The sequence below is a fragment of the Montipora foliosa genome, chromosome 1, assembly GCF_036669935.1.
Source record: "Montipora foliosa isolate CH-2021 chromosome 1, ASM3666993v2, whole genome shotgun sequence".
Lineage (NCBI taxonomy): Eukaryota > Metazoa > Cnidaria > Anthozoa > Scleractinia > Acroporidae > Montipora > Montipora foliosa.
Genome location: NC_090869.1, coordinates 41,298,164 through 41,325,663, shown reverse-complemented (window position 1 = coordinate 41,325,663; position 27,500 = coordinate 41,298,164). Strand labels below are relative to the sequence as shown.

At 37.2% G+C, this 27,500-nt stretch overlaps 1 protein-coding gene across 1 annotated transcript in view; it reads right to left on the bottom strand.

The window, feature by feature from the left end:
- Window positions 1-442: 442 nt before the first annotated feature.
- LOC137998761 (D-2-hydroxyglutarate dehydrogenase, mitochondrial-like) overlaps window positions 443-27,500 on the bottom strand; it is a 72,383-nt gene continuing 45,325 nt past the window's right edge. The window contains exons 7-17 of the mRNA XM_068844639.1: window positions 24,745-24,838; window positions 23,781-23,838; window positions 22,700-22,788; window positions 19,842-19,935; window positions 19,270-19,400; window positions 17,893-17,970; window positions 5,345-5,413; window positions 3,596-3,704; window positions 2,890-2,973; window positions 2,341-2,468; window positions 443-626 (exon numbers count right to left, since the gene is read on the bottom strand). Coding sequence (XP_068700740.1) covers window positions 591-626; window positions 2,341-2,468; window positions 2,890-2,973; window positions 3,596-3,704; window positions 5,345-5,413; window positions 17,893-17,970; window positions 19,270-19,400; window positions 19,842-19,935; window positions 22,700-22,788; window positions 23,781-23,838; window positions 24,745-24,838 — 970 coding nt within the window. The 3' untranslated portion in view covers window positions 443-590. The remainder of the gene's footprint in view (window positions 627-2,340; window positions 2,469-2,889; window positions 2,974-3,595; window positions 3,705-5,344; window positions 5,414-17,892; window positions 17,971-19,269; window positions 19,401-19,841; window positions 19,936-22,699; window positions 22,789-23,780; window positions 23,839-24,744; window positions 24,839-27,500) is intronic.

Sequence of the window (27,500 nt, the reverse complement as noted above, 5' to 3'; positions counted from 1 at the left end):
TATATATATATATATATATATATATATATATATATATATATATATATATATATATATATATATATATGTTAGCTTGAGTTTGTAGCCTTGTTTAATGTTTTTGGAGCTGAAAATCACTTACATATTGAAATCAAGTGAGTGGGGACTGGAAAAGAGTGAGTTGCCATGGGAACAATTTGTTTTATAGCCGTAGGTGTGTTTTCTGTAGAACTATTAGCCTACCAAGTTTCAATGGTCTGCGCTGCAAATTGGCGAAGATAGCTCTATTTATATGACATCATCAGTCATCTCATTTGCATATTTTAGACATTTTTCAAACTTAAATATCTCTGGAACTAATGCAGGTATTTGCAAACGCTAAACGGTATTTTCATTCTTTCATAGAATTCTTTGTGATCCGCCTAAAAGATCAAGAGGTAAAAATTTGATCATAGTGGCACTTTAAAGCTTCGGGTAATCTCAGCCTGAAAGGTCTTGTGAAAGGCTTTCATGAAAAAGAGTGTATTTAAGGTCAACAGTTGACAACAAAATAGCCCAAACTTTTCCTCGTTCTAAGTATTCTGCGATTCCAAAATGTTCATCATATAATATCAGCTGGGAAGAACCTTGTACGGATTCATAATTCCCTGTCGAGACAAAAAAGAAAGTTTCTTCAATTTTTTCATGGTTGAGAGGGAAGTGCAGGAAATAGCAGCTGTAAACACCTAGAATCTACTTCAGTGCAAGATCTGTTGGTTTCCATTAAACCAATGATATGTGCTCCGCTGGCGCACGCAGCACCATGGGTAAGAAATTTTGGGAAATCTATCGATTCGAGAAACTATGGTTATGACGTTAACGTACGTCCGCCCACCCACCCGTACAGACTGTCAGGGTGGAGGTGGGGAAGAAAGACAGCCTTTGGGGACGGGAGTGTTTGGGCAAATATCCTTGGCGGGAAATTGCATGGCCAGCGTTGCATTTGGCAAGCCGCATTTTTCTTGCAGGGAATCACAGTAAGTGCTGTCGGTGTTTATGCTCAATCAAAGCCAATTTAGCTATACAATTTGCGTTAATTTGAAAAAGTCTAAGATCTTCGTCCAAAGACTGCAAACAACAGTCCGCATCTAACTTCATTACTTCTTGGCTTTTCTTGTTTGAATCGGTAACATTCAGCTTTTGGGTGTAACAAGGAGCGAAATGGATCAGCTGTCTTTGCTAAATCACGGATTACGCTGTACGCATCTGTGAGACGAAAGCTCGATCCTGTTGTTAAGTTTGGCAGGGTTGTAATGGCGCTGTCTTCGGATGTTGCTGTGTAACGAAAGGATTTTTGGCCGCAAAGAATCCTTACTTGAAAAAGTAACGATTTTGTGTGAAATAAGTGATTGTTGACTTAACTGTCACCAGGTTCGTACTCCTTTTTTTTTTGCCTTTTATACGGACATTTATGTCAAATTTCTCGGCAATTTGTCTATCTTAGTACGAGATATGTTTGGTACTTGTCTTATTTCTTCGATTTTTCCGAGAAAAGTCGGAGAAAAGTCGAAGAATAATTTGCATGTCTTCCTTGATTTCTTTCAAATGTTTTGTTGTTTCCACACACTGTGAATTTGATTTGCATCTGAAATTGGTTTGAACTAAAAAATGCTTACATGTTTTATCGAAATGCTTGCTACCCACTTTAGTTTAGTTGGATGCTGAGACTCTTCGTTTTTCCTGCTGTCGCTTATCTTTTATCATTGGTTCAATGCAATCGACGTCCGTTTCTGTCCTCTTTACTCTTATACATAACAAAAATGACACCATAAAGTGTTCAAAAATTAAGTGAACAAAGTACTTTTCTCCTTTTATGGGCCCCTTTTCAGTGAACAGTACGCATCCCTTTGGGGTTTTACCATTTTGTTTTGTTCCATCTTATTTTAAAAAATTGAGTTTGGTTTGATAGTTTTAAATGTCACCAATACATATAAGAAAACTGAATTTGAGACTCAACCAAAGCACATAACTGGTTCTGCTGTTGAGATTTAAAAGTAAGACTGATAGCCTATATCTACTGGTTTATACCATTTATTTTTAAATGTAAATAAATATGTGGTAAGGCAAAAAAGCTTGTTAATCATTTATGCTCATAATTAAGTTGCCCAAAAGATATTTCTAAAATGCATGTTTGCACTTGATTGAATGGTGGCTATGGTTGTGCAGCAAAAGAGTGAAAACATTATAATTACTGGAGTCCTGCTTCCAGGGTTGGCATTGACGATAGTTTACCTCTTAATTCCAGTAAAGAAATAACTGTGCATGGAGCTCCGCTTTTAGGCTTGGCTAAATATATATAATTACTCTTTAGAAGCAGCTCACCTTTGGATCAAGCAGTCCTTTGAGCTGTCTCATGAGTGCAACTGACGATGCTGATTTGGAATAATGGATGTACTTTGCTTTCTTGAATCCCAAGCCATGCTCTGCACTAATACTGCCATTGTACTTTGCTTTTAAAAACGTCAAATACCAAAGGTCATATACTGTTAAAACATACTCCTGTTCTAAAGTAAGGAGGCGATTTTCTTTAACGCAAGAGGCTTTCTGAGGCAGGTTGATTAATGTATATTTGTTGAATTTCACATTTCTCGCTTCATACTGTCAAAGGAATAATTGACATGGGCTGGCATTTTGGTAAAAAAACGGCTTCCTCCACAAATCATTTTTGTGATGTTTGCTAGGATGAAGCTGCTATTTCGGCGCAAAAGGCCGACTGAAGATTTCAAATGCCAAGCAGGTTGAAATACTTGGAGATACGTAGTGTCAAACAAAGAATTTTCCTTCTGAGTTCTTTTCAACAATATATATTTCGAAGAACTTCACATAGAGAAGGCAAGTCTATGCAAAAACATCAGAATAGGTGGAACTTACCTGTCCACTCAAACACGTATGGTTCAATAGCATTTAGTACTTCATCTCTGTGCTTTGGAGAAGTTATATTTAAATGCAAGTTACCTGGTAGAAATGGTTGAGAAGAGAATATCAGGGCCTCCACAGATGAGGCAAGTTGTTATTGATAACTTTTTAAAAGCCGATAAGAAAACATCAAGTGTTTGAATCACGTTATCGACTACAGATAGAGGAAAATCAAGCAGCCGACAAAAGGAAAAATACTTTAGCTGTCAATTTCGAAAGTGGCCATTTTGTTATCAACAACTCTCGTTCTCCTGTCTGTGAACAATTTAGCGATTATTCTAGTCTATTTCGAAGCAATGCAAACGATTTTTAAAGTCAGCAGTTGTTGTTGTTGCTATTTTCCGAGGCTCCCGCAAAACGTACTGGTTATCGAGAACTAAACAGTTCATATCTGAAAAGACATTTCCTAACGCCAGCACTTGTCAATTAAATTAAGTTGTCAACTGAAGATAGCCATCGACAAGAACTTGCCTCGTCTCTGGAGGCTCTAGGTTTCTGACAAACTACAATGTTTCCCGAAAGCTGCGAGAAAGGGTTGTGATTAATTATTGTTTTAAATGAAAACACTTTATTCTATTTTTTTGTTGGAAAGCATGCATCAGTAAACCACGTGAAAAACAAGTGAGTGAGGTTTTGTAAGGAGAGTTGGTATATTACTCACCATCTCCAAGGTGACCATGTCCGGTAACATAAGTTACCATGTTACCAAGTCTCCTCCGCATATCCAACACCAGGTCATACATATTTGGCAAAGGCAGTGACAAATCATACTAGCAGAGAACAATTAATAAAAACCTTACATTATCCACGATAGGCACTCAGCGCTGACCTTTGTCTTAAGCCTCCTATAAATGCTCTTGATACTTTCAATATTCCTGATAAAAGTTGTTTGAGTAGGCGGTAAGTAAGCATTTGTGTTTTATGTTTATGTTTCATAACAATCATAGACTCAATGACTTAACTGATTAGAGTGTAATGTGAAGTGCTAGTTTTGTATCCCATGTGAACCATGTGAGCGTTAGCCCTACTGATGGAAATGGGCCCACACAAGGATAGAGAAAACCTCTGACCAGGGTGGGAATTGAACCCACGACCTTCGGGTTAGATCACCGCTGCTCTACCGACTGAGCTACAAGGTCAGACGGGAGCAGGCCGTGGGAACTGAAGATGTTAAAGTCACGGCAATGAACATGTACAAGCATAAGGAAGGGTTACGTTTTTACAAACGTTGGCCGTGTAGCATTTTATATTTCAACAGACTTAACTGACTATAGTGTAATGTGAAGTGCTAGTTTTGTATTCCATATGAACCATGTGAGCGTTAGCCCTAACCCATGTGAGTGTTAGCCCTAAGCCGAAGGTCGTGGCTTCAATTCCCACCCTGGTCAGAGGTTTTCTCTGTTCTTGTGTGGCCCCATTTCCATTAGTAGGACTAACGCTCACATGGTTCACATGGGATACAAAACTAGCACTTCGCATTACACTCTAATCAGTTAAGTCGGTTGAAATATAAAGTGCTACACGGCCAACGTTTGTAAAAACGTAACCCTTCCTTGTACTTGTACATGTTCATTGCCGTGACTTTAACATCTTTAGTTCCCACGGCCTGCTCCCGTCTGACCTTGTAGCTCAGTCGGTAGAGCAGCGGTGATCTAACCCGAAGGTCGTGGGTTCAATTCCCACCCTGGTCAGAGTTTTTCTCTGTCCTTTTGTGGGCCCATTTCCATTAGTAGGGCTAACGCTCACATGGTTCATATGTGATACGAAACTAGCACTTCACATTACACTCTAATCAGTTACGTCTGTTGAAATATAAAGTACCAAACGGCCAACGTTTGTAAAAACGTAACCCTTCCTTGTACATAGACTCAATGAGTCCCTTAAAAAGGAAATGCAGATTTGCAAAGCTATTTAATGAGAGGCTTAATCTGAAGGTCAAATATAACGTTTTTGTTTGTCTTTTTTGATAGCATGTCGCTTAACCAAAAACTTGTCGAGTGAATCGTTGAGTTTTAAGCCGACCAAAATTGTTGAATTCGAAAGGATGAAACTTGTGGATTAGGGTTACCTGAACCACGATCAATGGTTAGTAGATGTAACATTAAAACCACTTTACAAAATGATTAAAGGAATCAAGGAAGGGTTCCAGGAAGAAACATCCAAGCTGACTTTTGATGCCTGCTTTGACACGAGATCAATCTCGAGCCAATCTCTATGCTATTTCCCTAATACTTGATGGACAGGTTGAGACAGGCGACCCTAAATTATTCGGCGCAAATAGGTCGTTATTTCGCAATAATATTAGAAAACCCACTACTAAATATTTTCCTTTAAGCCGTTTCAGCCAGGAGCCTTTTCTGTAAGTGCCATTAATCAAATAAATCAATTGTGGTCTTTCATTAAAGCTTACCTTATACACTGTGCCACAGCACATCAAAGAGTCTGTTATTCTTTCACGTAGACCCCACAATTCTTTAACCTTCACAAAAGTGAGAAAATACTCAGCTTACAAACTGAATTCAAAGATGTTTAACAAAAAAGCTCTCAAACAAAGGCAGAGAAACCCGAAACAACAGTAAAGTGAGCCACTGAAAACTGCAAGATTCCTCACCTTACATACAAGCATACATACTTCAGTAGTAGGCATTTAGAGGGGTCTAAATGCACTTTGTTAAACGGCATTTTTTTTTTGCTTTATTTCTAGTGCGTGTTTGCTTTATTCCACTCAATTTTTCGCTTTTGAGCTCATTAAGCCACTTGCTTCATTTGGCTTAAAATCCAAAACGATTCAAACACAAAAATATTGAAAAATGAATTTAAAATAAAGCCAAAAAAATTTGACCCAAAAAAAAATTTAAACAAATCAAAGATTCTACGCGTAGCCTACACTTTGTCCGAAGGATTTTTGGCTGAAGTTTCTTTAAGTTCAGAGTAGTTTAGTGGGTTTTTTCGATGTTGCGATATCTTGGTACATATCCAGTTTCAATTCCTTAGTCCCAAGTCCACAGTCCGCGACCCAAAGATAGGGTTAAGTGCGAAAGTGGATATTTGTTTACATTTAACACTGTTGTTAACGGCATTGATTCCAATCAAAACCAGAAAGTAGATGCTTTGCAAGTCTCTACGACGATATTTAAAAATTTTTAACACTTTTCCTTACCAATAAAGTCATATGATAACCAGATATTGCAATGTGTGCAACGAAAAAACAAAAACCTGTTTCCAGTCACACACACAATTCTTGAATACATAATTCCCCGTTAATCTGTCACATACTCTTCCGTGGTTTAGTGGTCATAACGATTGCCACTGAAGGAAGAGATACTGAGTTTGAATCCCACTTGAACTGCCTTCTACGAGACAGAGAAATCTTCTGCCTGCACAGCAAGAGCACGATCCGGAAAAAAGAGTCCAAAACTATACTTCGTTCTTTGAAAAAAGTAAAAAAATTCTGGAAGAAGCATGTTGGGGGCGAGTGAGCCCTATAGTGCACACAAAAAAGCTTAAACTGAAGTTGGTAAAGAAAATAAAAAAAAAATCTTAAAATCAAGGATTTGAAAGCAGGGGAAAATAAAGGTATCTAGAAAATAGGTAAAATTCAGTAAGCATGTGTTCCACATATAATTTTGCGCTTGAAAAGAAGTTAAGCAGTGAGGAATGTGGAACAGCAGGTGGCAACTAAGAAATTTCCCTTTAAAAAAATCTCCTAACCAGGAAAGAAATTAAAGTCTGAAAAAAACGCCCTTCAAATTTCTAATAGCTGGATTAAGAGGAAATTTAGTCACGTGATTTTTTCCAACCAATCTTATACTTCACATTATTAATCTCAATTGACTTATTTTAACCCAAGAATTACATTTATTTGGATAAGATTTCCATTTTACAAGCTCTACATTTATTATTTATATTTTCTGATCTGGTTTTTGCATCTTCTCTTTATAAAAGGTGCCTTGTATTTCCTCCCTCATCAAGTCAACTAATTTATGAGTAATGGGTTTTGTGGGTTGAATTTAATGTGTAACATTCATCAAAATTTTCCACTTGTATTTTGATATTCTAACCTTATCACCAACTTTAAACTTAAGCTCACCAATTTCTTCATAAATCAAATCTTTGTAAAGATTATAACATGCTTTACTTTCATTATTCTTTTTACTTGCAGAGATAGATGACATTCTAATGGATGAATGCCACCTGTTGTTATACATTTTTAATAAAGCATCAATTTCATCCCAATAGTATTGCTATTTGATGTGAACATTTTCCACATTAAATTTTTAATGTGCTATCAAACCTTTCTCAACTTAACTCTTTTCCTCATTTTCAGTTGAATATAATTTTACATCATAATTTTTGTAAAACATTTTCAACGCTTTTGATTATAAAATTATTTTCCGTTATCCGTCCAAACCATTTTAGGAACACAGCCAAGTTTTATTCTTTTTTCAAGTTCATCTATCTTTTAACACTTCAGTCCAAGCAACCTTACTAAACATATCAATAACAGTTAACAAATATTTTACCTTGTTATTCCATTTACTAAATTTAATCATTTTAACAAGATCACCTGCCCAAATTTGATAAATTCTGCATGAAATCATCTCTTTATAAAATCTCTTACAATTAGGTTATGTAATTTATCTGCAGGTTGTTGATACCAATTTAAGCAATTTTTTCACCCATTCCCAGTTTTTGTTTCATATGAATTGTTTCTCACTAGAGCATGCCCCCACTGGTAGGTAAATCAACTGGATCTAATTTGCCCCCAGCTTGTGAGGGGACACCTAGTTTCCGTTCTTTTTTGTTACCCCCTCTCCACTTTGCCCATTTTTGTTTGAAACAAATCTATTGTATTATCTTTTTTAACCATTTAAAGAAAATTTTCATAAGTTGTTCTTTGTTTCTTTCAGTTAAAAACAATAAACAATAATAAACCACATCTTAAACAATTTATATCTTATATTTGAAAATGATTTCCTTTAATTTTTTTCGTGTGTTGAATAGCCATTCTTGTGCTGGAAGCAAACCAAAAGTATCAAAATATTCTACAATTTTTTTTATCAGTGCAAAAACAAACCCAACGAGTGTCAACACAATCTTTATCATCTAAATGAATTATAGAAGAAAAAATGACTAAAAGGCATATGTTCATCTCTACAAAAAACACCAATTAATGGAATATTTAATTGTCTACAGCAATCAATTAAATTACAAGAAAATTTTGCCTTTTTTTTCCTGTTCCTTTTATATAAGGTAGTAGGTAGTAGGATGACGATTTATTTGCATTCCCTTTCCCATTGGCGGCATTCGTGGTGGTCCAATTTGCATTCCTTCAGTTATACCTCTTCCTGTAAATATATTTTTCACCAAATTAATTGAAAGTGGTACTCCTAATGAAGCGAGTAAACCAAGAAACTTTTTTGCCCTTTTCCCATTTTATAACCATATTGATTTAAAATTACTTTTATTGCTTGTTTTTGTTGTGGTTTTAATCTACTTACCTAACTTTTTAGTTCAAACGAACCATCTTTTTTTACCCCCACCCCCATCATTTTGTTTAGCTTTTTCTGCATCAAAACTTATTACAGCGTTTTATCTATAACGAAAACGTAATTTGTTTGGTTCATTTGTTAAATCAAATTTATTTTCACTTAAATCAAGGTAAATAATCGGATATAATTCATTACAATTATTTATATCAACTTATGACCCAGCATTAAAAGATTTTTTCGATAACTAAATTTTATTAAATCATTTTAATATTTTATTATGTGAATCATATTGAATTTCAGAATAATATTCATTTCCATATTGCAACCTGCAAGATGTTAATCGTAAATTCTTAGAAGTGTCAAAAATGTAAGGGTTTTTGAGACATTAATACTTGCATCTGTATTTTGTAAAAAATGTAAAAAGGTGTTTAAGGTCTTTTTCACCTGGTGATATTAACAATTCACCTCCTGCACCAGTTTTTCCTGATGAAGATTTAACTTTTGCTTGAAGAAATGTTACTCTTTGGTTTCAACAAATTCTTAACAAATGTTTGCCCTTTTGCAGTAAATTTTAACAATGGCACTTAAAGTTCAAATTTTCTTACAACTCTTCTATATCCTTGTGCAGCTGCTTGATAAATCAATTCATTATCATCTTATAAGTTAATAAAAAAACTCAAGATTCATTGCAAAAAGTAATTGTCCCTCTAAACTATTAAAAACAGAGTAACTGTCTAATGGAATTATTATGTCAACTGTTTTTGTGTTTCTTGGATCTACCTTTTATCCCTGAATTATTATTTAAAACTTGCATATTTGATTTATCAAGACACCAAAATTCATTTTTTGCAAGTGATTCAGCAAACTCTTTTGAATAATTAATAGCGGAGCTCTGGCTGCCCCGGCAGCCCAAAGGCCTCCAAGCAGAGCACCATACTTATAGGAACAAGTAGGAACGCACGAGTTGCTTTTCGCATGGTAATCATGTATCGCATGTGGGGGCGTACCACGACGACAATGTCTTCCATTAATGGTGGCCATACTCCAGCTACTCAAGCTAGTTTACAGCAAAATCTATGATACTGGACATCAAAGTTATGGTTAATTGACACCTGTCAAAACAAGGTATCCACTGACCATTAGCACAGGACCATATTGTGGGCTCAAGTTAAGTGCTCATGGACGTTAGCTGTTTTTTTTTACGTTGACTGCTGACCAGGTACTCATTTCAATTGGATCACAGGCGCAAGCCAGGTAAACCTAAACTAAAACGAGGCTTAACTTTTGTGTGCTTCCTGCAGTTTGACACAGCCATGCTTCATGAACTAAAGCCCCTCATAGTGTACTCTTGTCATGTTTAGGTGGAAAAGAATCCAAAACAGGTTTGACATATATAGCTGTGGTCTGGACCACACTATGCAGTTATTCAAAAGAAGCATCGGAGGGAGTCAAGCATCAGGATTGGAGGGCTATCAAGAGAAAAGAGACTAAATTTAAAGATAGCGATGAGCAAGAGGATTAAGAGAAGAGGTGATGAAATCTGGCGCAGTGACAGGAAAGACCTATTGCACAAGTTTTCCACCTTCCTGACAAAGAAAAAAGTAAAACTAGACGCTCCGAGGGCGTAAACTTGGTTGCCTGTGGTACATGCTACACAAAAACAGACCACACAGAGTTGGGTAGTATTAAAGGCGCTAAAACTGGATTTTCCCAGGAGTAATGCAGAAAATTATACGTCGAAAAAAAGAAAAAGGCCTAGGAATCCAATAGGTAGTCCTGCTAACTCCTACAAGGGAAGAAGCTGGGTAGGGGATCAAGCTCGCAGCGGCATGTTTCCTATTATCCACAGAGCTGCTAAGTATGGAAATGAAACGTTTATTTTTTGTTTCGTTTCCTCAGAAACGAAACATATCTATTCTTGGTTTTCATGTCACGCAAGTATCACGTAGTTCAGGATCCAACCCTTTTCTGAAGAGCCTTTTCCTTGAATAATGGAGCACAAAATAGACAACAAGCTTTCTTTTAGCTTTTTTCGATTTTTCATTTTCAATATTTTTGTGCTTGAATTTTTTTGGATTTTAAGCCAAATAAAGCAAGCAGCTTAATTAGCTTGAAAACAAAAAATAGAGCAGAATAAAGAAAACGTGCACTTGAAATAAAGCAAAAAATGTTTTAGACCCCTCTAATGCCTACAACTTACTTCAATTGACCACTCCCCATGGGGACTTTTAAGGGACAATGAAACACAATTAATGAAATGACAGAACATAACAACGTAAATGTTAAAGGCTGGTTTACACGGTAAGATTTGACGGCCCAATCTGTCAGCCCGACAGTGTCGGGGTGCGAATCGTACGTGTATTTTGACACCCGATCTTAAGGCCGATTCGTGAAAATGAAATCGGCCCAATTCAGAAAATCTGTTGCAGTGCAACAGATTTTTGTCGAGTCGGGCCAACACTTTCAAAGAAGCCGGCATGTCAATCAAATTTTTCAGAAAAGAGCATGCATACCAAACAGAAGCAATCAAAATGGCGGACAGGAAGACTCTGAAGAGGTCAAAGTCGCGCAGTTTCCAAGAGAACGAAATCTCCCTGCTGATAGCAGAATAAATATCCGTGTCTATACGACAAGGGGAATAAAGAGTATCATGACAAGAACAAAAGACAGATTGCGAGAACGCATGCAGCTAAATCACTGAACGAACGACTTGGACAGCACCAAAGCAATCACCAGTAAGCCAGAAACTGTAAACTCATGGAAATATTTATTTATTTTTATTCGTGTTGGTGTCACAGATGAAAAATTTAATCACTTTTTGTTGGTAAAATACCGAGTTGCAGAACCTCTTTGTTCTACAAAAGTGAATTGTAAGGACCAGAATTTTTCCCACCTAGTATGAGCAGAGAATTAACCATGGCGTAAAGTATAACAACGTAAAATAATTTCCATACACTGTGAATTCTTCGAGCTACAAGCTTGGTTTGTAATTGGGAAATAAGTACAAGCTTAAGAAATAGAATTCAGCGTTACTGTTCGTGTGTAGGTCGCCTTGTGCCTGTGCTTGTCACATAGTGTGAATGTCCTTTATCTTCCTTTATTTCAGAAGTAGAACCAGGCTTTATGATTCATTAATATAAGTTGCTTGGTGAAAAAAAGTATTATTTTCTGACAAAAGCTGTCAGCATCTCTTCCAGACCAAGTCAAAGCCAAATTTGTCCTTTCAATGGTTATCTATTTATTATTTATGTTTTAATTGTTTAGATCATGATGTGCAAAAAAAGATTGAAAATCTCCGTACTCACTTTGGCAAGGAATATGGTAAAGAATGTGAGGTCAAACCAAAGTCAGGTTCAGGAGCTGTGCCAGTGTTCAAGTCGTCATGGCCATGGTATAAATCGCTGAAGTGGCCGAAGGACCATATAAGTAAAAAAGAGAGTATTTCAAACCTGGTGGTTGATCTGGATGGCACCACTGACTCTGACTGCAGTAATTCGTCTGTTGTTACCCCCTTAAAGGGGAAAAAAATTAAACTGAGTGCTGAAGAAAAAATTGTCCAAGCAGCTGAGGCCATTGCAGAAAAATTTCCAACATTGCCCAGTGGAGCCGGCAATGGGAGGATGACCAGCAATTTACCAGAAGGAGAAGTGAAAGAATCCCTTAAAACTTGACATTCAAGTATTAATTAAAAATGTTATGTTCACTAAAGCTTCACAGCAGATTCAGCACCATCACCAGCCTGCTTACCAACTGTACAGTTTGGGTGGTCCTCAACAAACCTACCAAGGATTTTTGGAAACATTATTTTGGTGAAAGAAAGATTACATATTTCATTTTTCATGTTCTAGTTTTGTTCAGAATACATTTTAAATGTTAAGCCATCTCAGTATCCAGACAAAATAACATTCCCATCCAAAGCTATAAAGTAGCTACACTTTGAACATTGTTGCTATTGATATTGTTGTTATTATTGTTATCAGGAGGATATATCAAATTTGTTTGCTTACAGTACTATTTGTTGTTTACTGGAGCAATGTTTTTAATCTGGAATGAAGCCCTCAAAGTTACCAGGAAGCTAAGAGCTTAATCTGCCTTTTCTCCTCATGAAACTAGACCCTCCGTGAGGGTACACTGGGTTGCCTGTGGTACGTGCACCGTTCCTGACAATTTTTTTCAAGCTGGGGGCTCATTAAGAAGTCATACCAGACGAGGCCCTTTGGCTCACAGGTCCTCACACGTTTGTACGACGAAACAGATCTGTCCTTGCGTAATATGTAGCTCTAACAGTGCACGATATTGTTTTGGTATTGTTTATCATTGTAGTGCCATGGTAGAAGTCTTGGGTAAATAGTCTGAGAAGTCATGTGGTTACTAGCAAAGTACTGAACCCAGAAAGATTGAAGAAAATAAATGGGAAGTGAGAAACATTGGCTTCTGGGCTGACACGTTGATAAACTTCTTTTCACCACAAGTTTAAGCGTGCCCTTTGAGCATCTGACAGCTTTGTAATACCGAAGTTCACTGAAGTTAAGCCCTGTTTGGCGGGGTTAGTGTTTGGATGGGAGACCAAAATAATATACCCCTCGTAAAACAGAAGTATCGGACCGAAAATACTACTAACGCTAACAAATGCGAACTCAGCAAGGTACAGATTTTGTTAGCTTGCTTTATGCAAAAACAAATATTGATGCAAAAGTAAATAAATATTGATACACAGTTTTTAGAAAGAGCAGAAGGAAGTTTCCAGGACGATCGCTCGAGAATAACATATCTACGACATGAAAACAACATTTATTTTGAACCGTGAATATAGAATATAAAAAGTTACAATCAGCGACAAACATTTTGGGGGATTTTTGCAACGTTCAATTTTGTTATTGTACGTTTTGGGTGCACAAATAAATCGCAAAATCGAAAGTGACATCGCCGGAATTCAGCGGGCGCCGTGATGAAGTTACCGCGGCATGTTTACTCGCCAAACAGTGAAGTATCTGTGTCAAATGATGGCAAGATACCGGGTTTTCTAAGTTTCTTTTTCTGTCAAGTGTTATAAAGTTTGACAATGAAATGAGCGAAGTCAAAACAAAGATCACAATCGCCCAAGTCTTGTTTATGCAAAGTCAAAATTTGCTCTCCAAGACGCGTACGACGTTATTTATTCTAACCAGGTAATTCCATCATTTTGGAAATAGCAGCTACTTTAATATTCAACTGCGTCACAATTCTTCACTGATTTTGGGGCTCATTTTGTTGAAACTCAAGCACGCTTCCAACAGGCCTGTGAACCCTTCCTGCTTACAGAGCAATACTAAAAAACTTCTCCCATATCACATTTCAACCTTAAGCTTGAAAATTCAATACACAACATGATATTATAACTCACAAAGGCAGAAAATACCACAGAATCCTTTTCCAGCGAAAAAGTTATTGAAACAAACAACATATTTGCTCTTAGAGGCGAAAACCTCTTCCTATTTCATTGCGTGCGTGAAGACAAGAAACTCGATCGTGTTAAATTACCATGTACGTCAGGTAAATACAGCTCACTTTGATTTCGGCTCGACGGGCGATAGATTGTTGTCGAAGTCCATTACTTGTCGCTTTTAAGATTCCATCGCCTGTATATCCAATTGACTTGCTATTATTGAGCTTCATAAGGGTATATTTTGTTCAAAGATCCACTAAAACGCCATTCACGTTACATGACTTTCGACGCCATTGCCGGTTAAGTTAATCGTTCTACTGTGTCCACCAGAGAAATCTACGCATTTCCCACTACCCTCTCGATCCTACGAAAATACGCTCAGAAGGCTCTACGCACAAAGCCACCACTTAGCAGGGGAGTGACAGGCAAGACTTTTCCCGACACGGAAAATAAAAAAAACCCACGAAATGAAACCGAGATTCCGACTGGGTTTGGCAACCCAGTAATAAATGTCACTTGAAACCTGTTATCCAACCCACTATCTTGTATTGATGTTCATGCTATGTCTATCAAAAACAAACAAGTTCCCAAGATTTCAGCTTTTCAATAAAAATTACTTTTTATGTTGCACCACAACTTATTTCAGCATTGCTGGTGAAAAGTGTTTATTACTTAGAAATCTCTAAAGCAATACAAAAACAAACTTTAATAAAAGAAATGACAATAAGTTACAAAAGTTACATTCTTGCCAATGCTAGCAGCATTCCTGCTATTCAAGGAGGGGGAAATGATGAACAAGTTATGATAACAAAACAGATTTTTGTAAACTAGCAATCACAAGTTGGCAGTAAGCTTAAAAAATGCTACCCACAATAGATCAGCGGCAAGAAGGGTAGATGGTCTTATTATTGTGCATTCATGGAAAGGATTTTGTGTCAGAATAGCCTGTTCCAGGCATTCAGATGGTCAGGGAAGCAGTTCCAAAAATAAATATCCAACAGGTGAGAAAATTCTAAACAACATGATCATTAGACATGGATTACACCGAATAGTCTCTACGAAGAAGTTGAAATCTTTTGGGGGAAGTGTCTTTCTTGGGTCCCCTTTCTTGAATAGGAGCCCCCTAGAATTCCAGAAGAGGGCCAACTCAGCCCTCACTAACCAATTTCTAGAATAAACCCTGATTGTGGTTATGTGACCTCATTGTTTAGCTCACACGATCACATGAATTTCCAAATTAAACATTCTCATCAAAAGGATCTTATAAAAAAGGATCAAAACAAAACAAATAATCTTAAAAGGGATCTAATAAGACAACCTAATTGTACAAAAAAGACTCGCGACTGTGATGTAACAGGATAGTTGAGATTAAACACCAACCCCGTTAACTCGAATCTCTGCTAACTCTGATTGGTTTTTGTTTCCCTTGGGAGTACTAGTTAGCAGGGTTCTATTGCATTTACTTTCTGGAAGCTAACAAGTCCAAAATGCATGTACTGTGGGAAAGGAACTTGCCATAAAATCTATTATTCTTCTGCCTTTCTACACGAACTTAGAATTTCTTGGAAAAGACAACTCAAATTATTTAATGTTTTCCTGACCATCAGAGAAATCTTCCTAATTTTTCCTAACATTGTAATTGTCAGAGACCCTTAAGTTTGCACTGTTAGAAAATTAAACTACTAAAGCCTTCCACTGTCAGGGGATAGCACCTGGTCCATTTACATAATAGCAAATTATGTCTCTCATATCTTCAGCATTCTTAGGACCTCGCTCTTTACATTTTGGCATTGATCTAAAATTAATGGAATTGCTGCTGCCATTTTCTCTCCATGAACCAGTTATAACATCACCATTCTCATTTCCATAATCAATGCTACCAGGGGGAATGAGTAGGAACTTGACGATTTGGAAAGCAGCATGTTATGAAGTGCACAACAAGCCAGAACTACTTTGGTTGCCTTATCAGGACTGAGGCGCATCATTGTGTGAAGAACACCAAATCTAGCAGCCAGTATACAAAATGCATTTTCACTAACTCTTCTTGCTCGTGATAACCTGTAGTTAAAGATTCTCCTCTCTTCTGACAAATGCCGCTTAGAGTAAGGCTTCATAAGGTGCAGTCCCAAAGGAAAAGCATCGTCACAAACAAAAAAGTAGTCAATGTTCATATCACTGGTGTCTTCAAAGACAGGATCTGGATTTTGTGGCAGTGGTTTTGCCTGAGGAAGATAAATACTGGTCTCCTCTATTGCTTTCCACAGTGAGGTTCTGTGGAATACACCACCATCACTGACGCTTCCCTGGCACCCAACACCCACAAAAAGGAATTGATATTCAGGGCCTACAAATGCCATGAGAACCAAGCTATAGTAACCTTTGTAGTTGTAATACTCTGATCCACTGTTGCTTGGACAAAGTAGACGAATGTGCTTTCCATCAACGGCACCTAGACAGTTTGGAAACTGCCACCTATCTTTAAATTCCTTGGCAATGTTAAGCCACTCCGGCTCACTTTGTGGGCAGGCTAAATAATCATCTTCTAGCACAGTATATATGACATTACACACATAGGGAATCATGTTACTTAAGGTACTTTTACTTATTCTAAACTGAAATAGCTTTCTCCAGTGGCTAAAAAGCGAAGTGTAGCAGCAAGATATTCCGCTGCAGAAATTGGCTTTCTGATAACTGCGATTTGCTTCTGCAAATAAGGAGTGGTTTTTTCCAACAGTACCTACAATAACAAAAAATCAATCAATCAATCAATCAATAAACAAATTAAAAATAGAGAGGGAGCTTAATATGACAGGTTAGAAAACTGCTGTCAATATGGCTCATGTGTCCTTTAAATCTTAACTGATTACACTGTAGCAGTTAACGTGAAATGTTCGTTGGGTCAAAAAATCAAAGCAGTCGACATTCAATCTAGTTTAAACAAAACACAAACTGCTGGATTATTCTGTTTAGCTCTGTCTATTACCATCGCCATAACTGTTTTTCTTATACAGTAAAATACAAGTAGTCGATGTAGTTGAACGGTACCTCAAATGTTTCCACATCCATACGAACATACTTTCTGTACGAATAAGAATCGCTGATCCTCAGCTCTGCCATAAGTTGGTGAAAAGCCCCGGCCTCGGTCCGATGACAATTTTTCACCCAAGTACATTGTGTTTTCCTTCGTCCTCTCTTTTTGATTCTTAACGATACTGCAGCAAGTAACAGTAATGACGTTGTTGCTGCTGCTGTTGATGAATAAAGCGACCAAAAACCGTTGTGCTCGTCAGCCATTTTGTTTTCGGCGTAGCATTCACTACGCATGCGGAGTAAAACACCGCTTTAAAAAAGAACGAGGGCTACTAAACATTGTTCACGTCGGGCATTAAGATCGGGTGTCAAAATACACGTACAATTCACGCCCCGACACTATCGGGCCGACAGATCGTAGCGTGTAAACCGGCCTTAAGAATCCCAACTGGTTGGAGGCAAACCAGTTGGCTATTAACCAGTGCAGCTGACAAGTTGAACCAGCGACTACCAGGAAAAAATTCAACGAGTGGTCAGAATCAGGGATCCCAGGATCTCAAGGAAAGCACCCAAACCACTGGACACACTGCCTCCCTTCCCTTCTCCTCATTTCCCCCACCCCACCTTAGCAAACCACAATTTCAAGCATGATAAATAGCTGCCCCATTCTGTATCGAGGTCTTAAAAGGAACCATGTTGCACAAGCCCTTATGTAGGCTAACCTTACCCAACACCGGCTATCTCCAAGACAAGTACAAGAAATGAAATATTATGGATAGTTGAATGCAAATTGCAACTAAATGTGTGCATTGCACACATACTTTTTCATCAAGTATCTAACCAAGGGTAGGCTGCATGGGCAATTGAACTGAACAATATTGACTTCAAGCTGACTGTTTAGGATTGCATCAAGATCCCCCAAATCGTAGCATAATATCTATATAACGTGAGCAACTGAAACTATTTACATATTGAAAAAAAAGGAAAACACTTTTGTTTACTGTCAGTAACCTTGGACAAGTCTGTGGCTACGGTTCCATCTTGTGCCGTGTTCTCAGAAAGAACTTTTTCCAGAAATGAGGTTACTTTCTACCAAAAGAAACAACGGTATTAATAGCATCCCTTGTTTCTATTTATTTATCTAATTATTAAGAAACTGCATATAATTCAAGTTAAGATGTCAGCAAACAATTCCTTGTGACACAATTGAGATATAATTTGCTAGTAAATCGCACTTAAGTAGCAAAATAATGGTAAGAAACGAACGCACAGGAATGATGGAGACAACAACAAAAGCCTCATGGAAATTGAATGGGCCTTTTGCGACAATTCATCACATGACCTTTTTTCATAAACACAATGATCTGCCCGTTTCATGAAATTATTTTTCCAGGAATAAAAAGAGTTGCTCAAGATATGCTACCATGCCGATTTTCATTTGTTTAAACTGGTGTTGTTACAGTTGAAAGAATTTGTAAGGATTTGTATGGGAAAAGGACGCTTCACCATCCGGTCACGATTCTAAGTTTTCAAACCGCTTTAAAGGGAATTTCCACTAAAATAACAAAATAACTTTAAACCACAGAACATAATGTTTACCATTAAAATTGTTCGAACTTTTTCCAATGGAAGCATTTGTATCCGAAAAAAAATGAATTTCAAAAACGCTTATTTTTGCTTTCAAATTTCCCGGGCGCCGCCATCTTGAATAATTGTGAAGTGACTTGGTTTCCCTATTGTTCCAGAACAATCGCTCTTTGTGTCAGAACAATAGGGCAACCACGACACGTCACGATTATTCAAGATCGCGGCCCCCCGTGAAATTTGAAAGCCAAAACAAGCGTTTTTGAAATTCACTTTTTTTGGATGCAAACGCTTTCATTGGAGAAAGTTTGAAAATTTTTAATTGCAAAAATTATGCTCTGTGCCTTAAAGTTATTTTGTTGTTTTAGTGGAGGTTCCCTTTAAAATGCTTCCTTCAAAATATGAAAGTCTGAAAATTTCCACTGCACATTTACTCTTGCTGATTTAACCCAAGGTAAAAATAGGAATCTGAGCTCTGTTTGTGGAGAGTAATTATGAAAAATACAACTGGAGGGCAAAGGCTTTTTGTTCGTCAACAAAAGTATGGATTTTTCGAGTGTTTAAATCGTCACAAAATTTTTACCTTAAGTCGTATTTCTCTGAAACTTTGTATTCTGGCTAAGACAAACACGATCATTCCATGTCTGGAATTTATAAAGTCTGAGCTTTAAGTTAACCAATTATGACCAGCTTGTGGCATGTGGCCTATTTTACACTTTTTGTTTAAAGGGTAAATCCCATAGTTAGTAAAACTTGAAGTGTTTTGATCAACGTCTTTTAAAATCAACTCAGTGATGAACAAACCTCTTCATCATGATAGCTATTGGAGCCTGATGTCTCAACAAGCACATAAAATGGCCATCTACTGATCGGATTGCTTAGTCCCAGGAATGCTTCTAAAAGTTGCATGCTAACATCATCTTGAAATTCAAATGCTGCAAGAAATAAATGTTATGCAAGGAGAGTCAGTAAATTGATTAATTTAGTTTAAAGTACCATCAGCGATGCTGTTCGCAGAGGATTTTGAATGGTATTTTTCCTCCCTCCTGGGATGGGAGGGTCAAGGGCTACCTTCACCATTGTCTCAACACATACTGAGAAACTCGATGCAGTGGGATGCATTGTACATGAAGTACACTCTCAGCGGAAGACTTCGGTAAAATAAGGGACTCATTGAAAGCTTGAGACAGTAGACTCTTGGTGATATGCGCGCTCTGTAATTCGAAGAGGGTACTACTAACTCACAGCACAGGCTTTCTCTGATTTTCCTTCAAGGTTTAAATTCAACATCACACTGAAGTCAACCTAAGTGTACAACATTAACACCTAAAAAAAGGTTAAAGATAAAGGAACAGTACAAACATTTTAGAACTCACCAGAAAGAATTTCTCCTAACATTATTTTGGCCAGCTTGAATGTCTTCAGCACATCTTGGAAGCTCCCACAGCCCAGGAAAGCAACATTGATAGACTGAACAAAAAAAAAAAAGCTGGATATAACATCACGGACCTGACATACACAACACGGTTTGTGTGGAATTATCTAAGTAAACAAGTAAACATTCACCTGACCCAACAACACTGATCTCCTAAACAGCAAAGACTCCATGCAGTCACATTAAACCTTAATTACTTATCTCTTAATTGTTGCGAGCCTTAGCGAGGAGCAACCCTAATATTGACAGACCGTGTGGGGCCTGGGCGCTTAATGAATGCCCCAAAGAACTCGATTTTCAGCTAAATTCTTTTCGTTGCAGATGATTTTGAGTATGTACATTATGTCGGATCAGCAGCAGTAGTTGCAGATATGTGTGTGCTCAGCTCACATGATTGCCCACATGTTGGTGTCATGTTGCTCTTCGGACTTGCTTTGAGGTGTTTTCTTTTGTTGAGTTCAAGTCGACCTACAATCAACGACAAAATCGCTCACACATTTACCATTTCTACCCCCTAAGCCACATTTCGTCCATCTTTTACGTAGGTAGGATTCGTCCCCTTTACCCCCCCCGCCCCCCAACAATGTTGTAGCGTGATTCCCGGGATATTAAGGTATAAACATGCAACATTGAATGGGGGAGGGGGCGTTTTATCAATAATTTAGAGAACGATTCAGATTATAGTGTTATTTTACACTTAAATGGAACTGTTTAAACACAATGTGCCAACTAATTTTGTTGCTGATTGTAGCTACTCCAGTACTTCCAAAATCATGACAGAAGACACGTGAAGCAAAATTTCTACATAATTATTCTCTTTTTGGAATCCAAACAAATGAATGCATCCTGAAACTAAGGGCATGTATAGATGCAGTTTTGTTGCTCTTAAGACAGTCAAAGCACTGGTATGTTATTTAAGTTGTCTTTTGAAACATCTTAGTATCAACAATAGAGACATATGTACTTTTGTTGTTTTTAAGCCAGTCAAAGCACTCGTACACTGTACGTTGTTTATCTTTTGATTCATTGTGTTCTTCAAGTTACCTTTTGAAACATCTATTTTTTGGGACATTGTGGAATTTTGTGGGAATTTTAGACATCAAAAAGAATTTTAGAAACTCTCGGGAAAATTTGAACTTTCACCTGACATGTTGGCAAATTTTCACAGGCAAAAACGTTGACAAAACGTTTTTGTTTGTATTCCAACCTACCAGGAAAGGGTTCAGTCTGTTCATATCCATTCCTTATCAGCAGGTATTCACCAAAAGGGGTTTACATATGACATTCGTTTAAAAAGAAAGCAAATGTAAAATGATGTTTTTGCAGATTTTAAACACTGGCAATAAATAAGAAACGAAATTTCGGGAATTTTAGAGAGTTTTAGAGAATGTTTGACATTTCTAAAGGAATTTGAGAGCTTTTGTTTGGGAAATTCCAGAAAGAATTTTACACAATTTTTCAGGAATTAGCTAAGCCTAGGCGGAGTTGTTCAGCAGTCCGTGAACTGCACACGAAATCTTCAAGCTCGATTTTCTAGGGGTTTATTTTGATGCCAAAAAATTCTCGGACCTCCTGTCCCAATGGATTTTATGATATCGCTTCCAAATTTCAATTCTAATAGATGATTGTACTACCCTAAATACCGTGTGCGCATATCAATTCACACTGCACCTTCCTTCACTCTCGATATGTTGTAATTGCTGGTTGATCTTCCTTTCTTTTTGCTGGGCGTATGGTTAAGAAAGTTCGTTTCTGAAATCTTCAGACCTCGGACATATCAGCTAGATCGACCCTTCATGCAAAAAACAGAACCGGATCGAAGTCTTCGTTGGTTTGCCGGGGAGGTTTGAAACCGGGCCAGTGTTTTCCGACAAATTTCGTCCATTTCTTTCTTCAATCCTCCTTTGTAGAAAGAAGATGCCTTGATATACCTGGGGTCAAACTGGGATTTTTGCGGGGAACTAGCCCAGAGCTGGTACCAACACAATATTTTCCGCAGACTCTCCGATTTGTCTTGTTGTTTATATTTCCCGCTGCAATCTAACACAACTGATGACGTCATGAAGACCTTTTTAGCCGCACAGGAAATGTCGCAATTTTTTGGCCAAAATGCCAAAGTTTGTGCTCTGAAAAAACTCACTTCTGACATTTGTAGGAAGATTCTAATAATGAAATCCTATCAAGAAAAGCCTGAATTTTAAACTGCCCCTGTGACCAAAAAATCAATTCATATTTTTCTTTGGATTCCAAAACTATGTTAACAAAACATTAAGTGACCCACGTTTTAAGCCTTGATTTCAAAAAGACACCTCTTTATTTTAACTGTAATTTTCCTATTTAATGGTCCGCCATTACTAACATTATGTTCCCGAGAGAGCTGGATCTGGTTTAAGAATGCAATAAGTGTGTACGCCGCAGAATTAATATGCAGCACGGGGGTTTTGGGCTTTCAGACTTTTAAACTCACGCTTTGCATATATAATAAGCTGCGTTCACACGATGAAATTTCAAGCTAGTGAGCCTCTGACGTCACTTTTCCCTAGATCCAACCGTCTGAGGTCCAATCGGTCAGTTTTGAACGTGAGTAATGGCGGACCGTGAAATCCAAAACTTTAACTCAAAGTAAACGGCCTTTGGATAAAAATCAAAGCTCAAAATTTTGCCAGTCAGGTGTTAAGCAAACACACTTTCAAAATCTGAAGGAAAAAAGGAAGTGGTTTTTTTTATCACCGGGGCACTTTAAGGATATGAAATAAAAACTGGTGGTGAAATTTCGAGTCGTGTGCACGTTAAGCTGACCTTTGGCCTTCTTGGTACCAGGATTGATGCTGCTGTTACAACCCCCAATGAGCCCTCTGATCCAATAAACAGCTGTTTGATATCATACCCTGGCAAACATATATGTTAGAGAGATTAAAATAATTCTTACCAAAAGGGAATTGGCAACATTAACATTAACATTACAGCTTGTTCCCATCCTTAATATACCTTTGCCTTGATTTGGACACAGATTTCAAAACTTATGTATTACCCCTTTAATTTCACTTCCAGGATTTATTTTATAGATTCACTCTGTCCTATGCCAGGAAATTAAAACTTCGGCCAAAAAAAGAACCGGTAAAAATTCGGTGAATTCTTATTCCTCTTATCACGTTTATACATTGCCAATTTAAATGGTTTATTATTGAAAAGTAGTGATTTCAACGTCAGCAAAAGCTACAGTTGGACCAAAAAATAATTTTTTGACTTACTCCACTGCATTAATTGATGACAATGAATTCACGGTCGCGATTATTATCTTACACACAAACGTTCACAAGGCTACTTTTTATTGACCAGTTTTGATCCACTTCTACGGTAATTGCTTTAAATGACCTGCCTTTACCATAATAAACAATAATAATAATAATAAATAATAATAATAATAATAATAATAATAATAATAACAACAACAACAATAACAATACACTAATGAAATTAACTCAAATCAAATTAAATATTGGTTTTTGTGAGAGGGGAAAACTGGAGTACCCAGAGAAAACCTCTCGGAGCAGAGAAGAGAACCAACAACCCACATATGACACAGAGTCTGGGAATCGAACCCGGGCCACATTAGTGGGAGGCAAGTGCTCTTACCACTACACCATTCCTGCTCCCATGGTTTATACTTACTTGTGCGCACATGTAGTATATTAAGTTATTAGGAACGCGGGGAGTTTCAAAAGCACAAGCCATAAGCATACGTGTTGCACCATATGCGGTGCAGGGAAACTAGAGTTTATCAAATACCCTTTAAAGTATAAACTTGAAGTGCTACTGAAAGGCATCACACCAGACCACTGCATATCTTCAAAACTCTTATTTTGAACTGTCAACAAACCTGTGTTGTCTTTCTGAAGTGAAGATAGACAGTCCAATATTTTGCCATCTGCAAGAACCTGGAATATGAAGTTTAAAGTAAGACCAATCAACACCTAAGGGATTTCGAAATTCTCCAGTTTAACATTGGCGAAAAAGAACAATTTGCATCCATAATAGCGTATTTTATATTCTTTTCACATATCCACACTTACTTCTAAAAAGCACCGGTTTCAAAAATCTTCAGTCTTTAGGGCATTTACATGTAACTTTGGACAATAGGCAAAAACGTTTGAAAAAGGATACGTTTTCAAACAAAACACATTAATGTGGATGAGCCTAAAATAACCAAATATCAACAAAACATTGGTCCCAAAATAACTGCAATAGAAATTTGAATTGGTGACCAACTTAAAAACAATACAAAGCTTACGTCAATAAAGGATTTGCAGTTTGATTGGTTCCTTTCCCTGCTGCCAGTTTGTTTTAAAGGTCAAATTTACTTCCAAATTTTCTTGCAGAATTCATTATCTTATTTCGTCAATGCAAGTCTTAAGGCATTAAAGACATGGAGTGGGGACAACTCATCGAACAGGCATTCCTGGGGAGCTGTGCACATGTTACAAAGATGGTCTGCTTTACCTATTATTCGTGTAAAAAGCCAAAACTCATGGAAAAAACAAGTATATAATGACACAGGGAAATTGCTATTTACAAGGTAATTTTTGTAAAATTAAAATGTTTTCGGCTGTTTGCCATCATCAGGGTTAAAAAAATTATGATGATGGCAAACAGCCAAAAACGTTTTTAACATTTTAATTTTTTAATTTCACAAAAATTACTTTGTATTTACTTAAGTGAACATTATGGGCACAGGGAAACTGATATTGGGGAAATAGGGAAATAGGGTTGATACCAAAGTCAACTCCCAATGTTCAATGTTGATTTTCATACTTTGAATTTATATACACTAAAAAAATAATTACCGCTTCCAGTCCCAGGACATTACCGTGTAAGGAACCATATCTCAGCAATCGTAAACCAGCAGCATTAGTGGCAATATTGCCACCAATATGACAACTACATGGACAGAACAAAATCTTAAAATCAATGCTTTAATTTCCTTGCATCAGGTATCTACCAATGAAAGTTTGAAGCACTGATTTTGGTTCTTGTTAAACTGTGGGTCACTCAGACTAGAGACAGCCTAGGAACTACTACATATTTTGGATGGTGTTTTCAAGCAAGGTCATTCTCAAAGTAATATTTTCCAGCATTAAGTTTGTCTGAGTGATGCGGCACTGAAAGAAAAACGCTGGCAATTTATCATGCACATGTAAAGTACCAACTGGTTAAGGTTTTTAAGCAGCAAAAATGGTTTGTGCACACATTCACATTTCAGAAGATAATTGAAAATCAAAGTGAAAAAACACAAGCCACATTCTAATAGTGGAGCTCATTGCACACATGTAAACGAGCCTACAAGAGCGGAGCTCCATAGCTAAGGAAATTTAGTAAACTATCCATACGATAAATTTTGGTTGTGATGTCAGGGTACGCCCATACACTCTTTGCATACACTCTTTGCCGGGGAGGGAAGGGATCAGGTGTCAGCCTGTCAGAGGAAGAGGTATGTTATATTTTCTTGGCGGGAATTTTTCAACCCGCGTTTGTCTTGACAGGAAATCATGCAAGAAATGGTGTGGGCATTGTTGTCGCATTCAAAAACTTGTTTACTTTAGGAACTTGTTTTCAGGCATTTCATACTATTAGTGACAAGCAATTAGTCCATGAGCCAGGCAGATTTGTCAGTACCAATCAGGGGGCAAAATTTTTGTTATTATAAATAAACTTACACTCTCTTAAAATGATATTATTAATTTCTGAAGGAGAACGCACTTTATAGATCCAAAACGGAAAAAAGCCAGCTTTCATTATATGCATGGTGCGATTGCGGTTGATGTAATCAACAAACGCAAGTTGATTGGTTTGCTCGATTTTCACTTTACAGTAATTGGAGGAAATGCTGACAGGTTGTCATGTCAAGTATGCTATATACAACGCCTAGAAGATCAAAAGTGAAATCAAGCTTTTTTCTAAATGTTTTTGCAATTTTATTGTTCGAAAAGTGAACAGCCGACGAATTAACAGTCTTTCACAAAACTGCTTAGTATTTTTAGGTGTGCTTTGGGGGAATGAAAATTAAATTACAGCCATGAAAGTTTGAGTGAGAAAAAACGGCGGCGGATGGACATTGAACGTTAAACGAGAATGGAGTTGGTTTTGCAGCTGAATCGAGCCAGATCCTTCAAAATAGAATCTAATGCTTCGTTAGCCGACTGAAATTATTTGTCACAAATAATAGAAAGTCTTTCTGTGTGGTCTATGTAGGGAACATAACAGAAACCAGTCCAGCCCAACATGAAGGGTTTTTATGGCAATGCGGCTGTATGGCTTTCCTTCAATTTTTCTTGCTTTCATGAAAAATCGCCTCAACGTACTGGACAGTTCCGCCAATTCCATGTTTTCAAGAGTCTTTTGGAACCTCTTTTCTTTTCTCCACGATAAAAATTGGACGAAAATTATACCGTAGTAGCTTGGTAAATAGACTGTCACAAAAAATGTAATTAACCTTTAGTTTGTTTATGCTAAAAACAAAACTCAATTCAAGGACGTTGACAGCATATTTTGTGGATGTTTTCATGTTGCGTGGTATGGCACTGTCAACACGCTTTGTCATTTCTCCATCAGTGGCTTCCTTCATAACGAATTTTTTTGTCTTCCATGACCAATCAAAAGTTTCCCTTGAAGGTTTGCTCGTTTCCTGGTTTTTCTTTTGCAGAAATAAAATCAGACGACGGATATCAAATCGGACGGCGGATATCCTCTGATAACCATCGTCCGATTTGTGTCAGATGGTCAGTTTTATCCAATGACAGCCAGCAGAAATTAATCGGTGGGTTATAATGTATGATAGTCTTTAAGAAGACGTAGCTTTTTGGAATTATTTCTATGTGAAGCATATGGCACATATACGTATGCATGAAAACGACACTATGCATTGAATTTTTTTTTCTTTTGGGGGGGGGGGGGGGTGGTATTCTTTCACTTTTTAGCACCGGTCTCTTGATTTTTTAATTGTTTTGATTTTCCTTTTGACAAAGTACAACTTAAAACAATCATGTTTGAATTAATTCCATGATTTATGAAACATTTTACTAAAAGTGTTGTGGATAAATAGCAACTTATAAATTTTGGAATCTAAAACGTATTTGAAAATCATTTGCTGGAGTTCTTGATTAAATGATTGAGATAAGAAGTTACACAGTTTATTTCCTTCATTTAGGCGTTTGTAGAAGTTCCTTAGTTAAGTAATAATGCAATTGATGTACACTTAGTTTGTTCCTTTGCTGTTTTGTATTTGATAACATTGAAGGAAAAGCAAAAATTGGCCTTAAGCACTCGGTGGTTGCACAATTTTATTCTCTTTAAAGCAAGGTCTGATTGGTTAGTAAACCCTTTGAGATTTTTGATTTTCCAGATAATTACATTTGATGGTCACATTGAATTTTTTGTCTGCAGTCATGAAGTACTTTATGATAAAAGGGTTGTGGGTAGGCTGCTTCATGTATTACTATAAAATAACTGATTAGCAAGACCTATAACTGATTAGCAAGACCTAGTGTGCCTGTCAACTGGAAAATTGGTTCCCTCCGAAGTTGAAAGAGACCTCCTTTGTGCC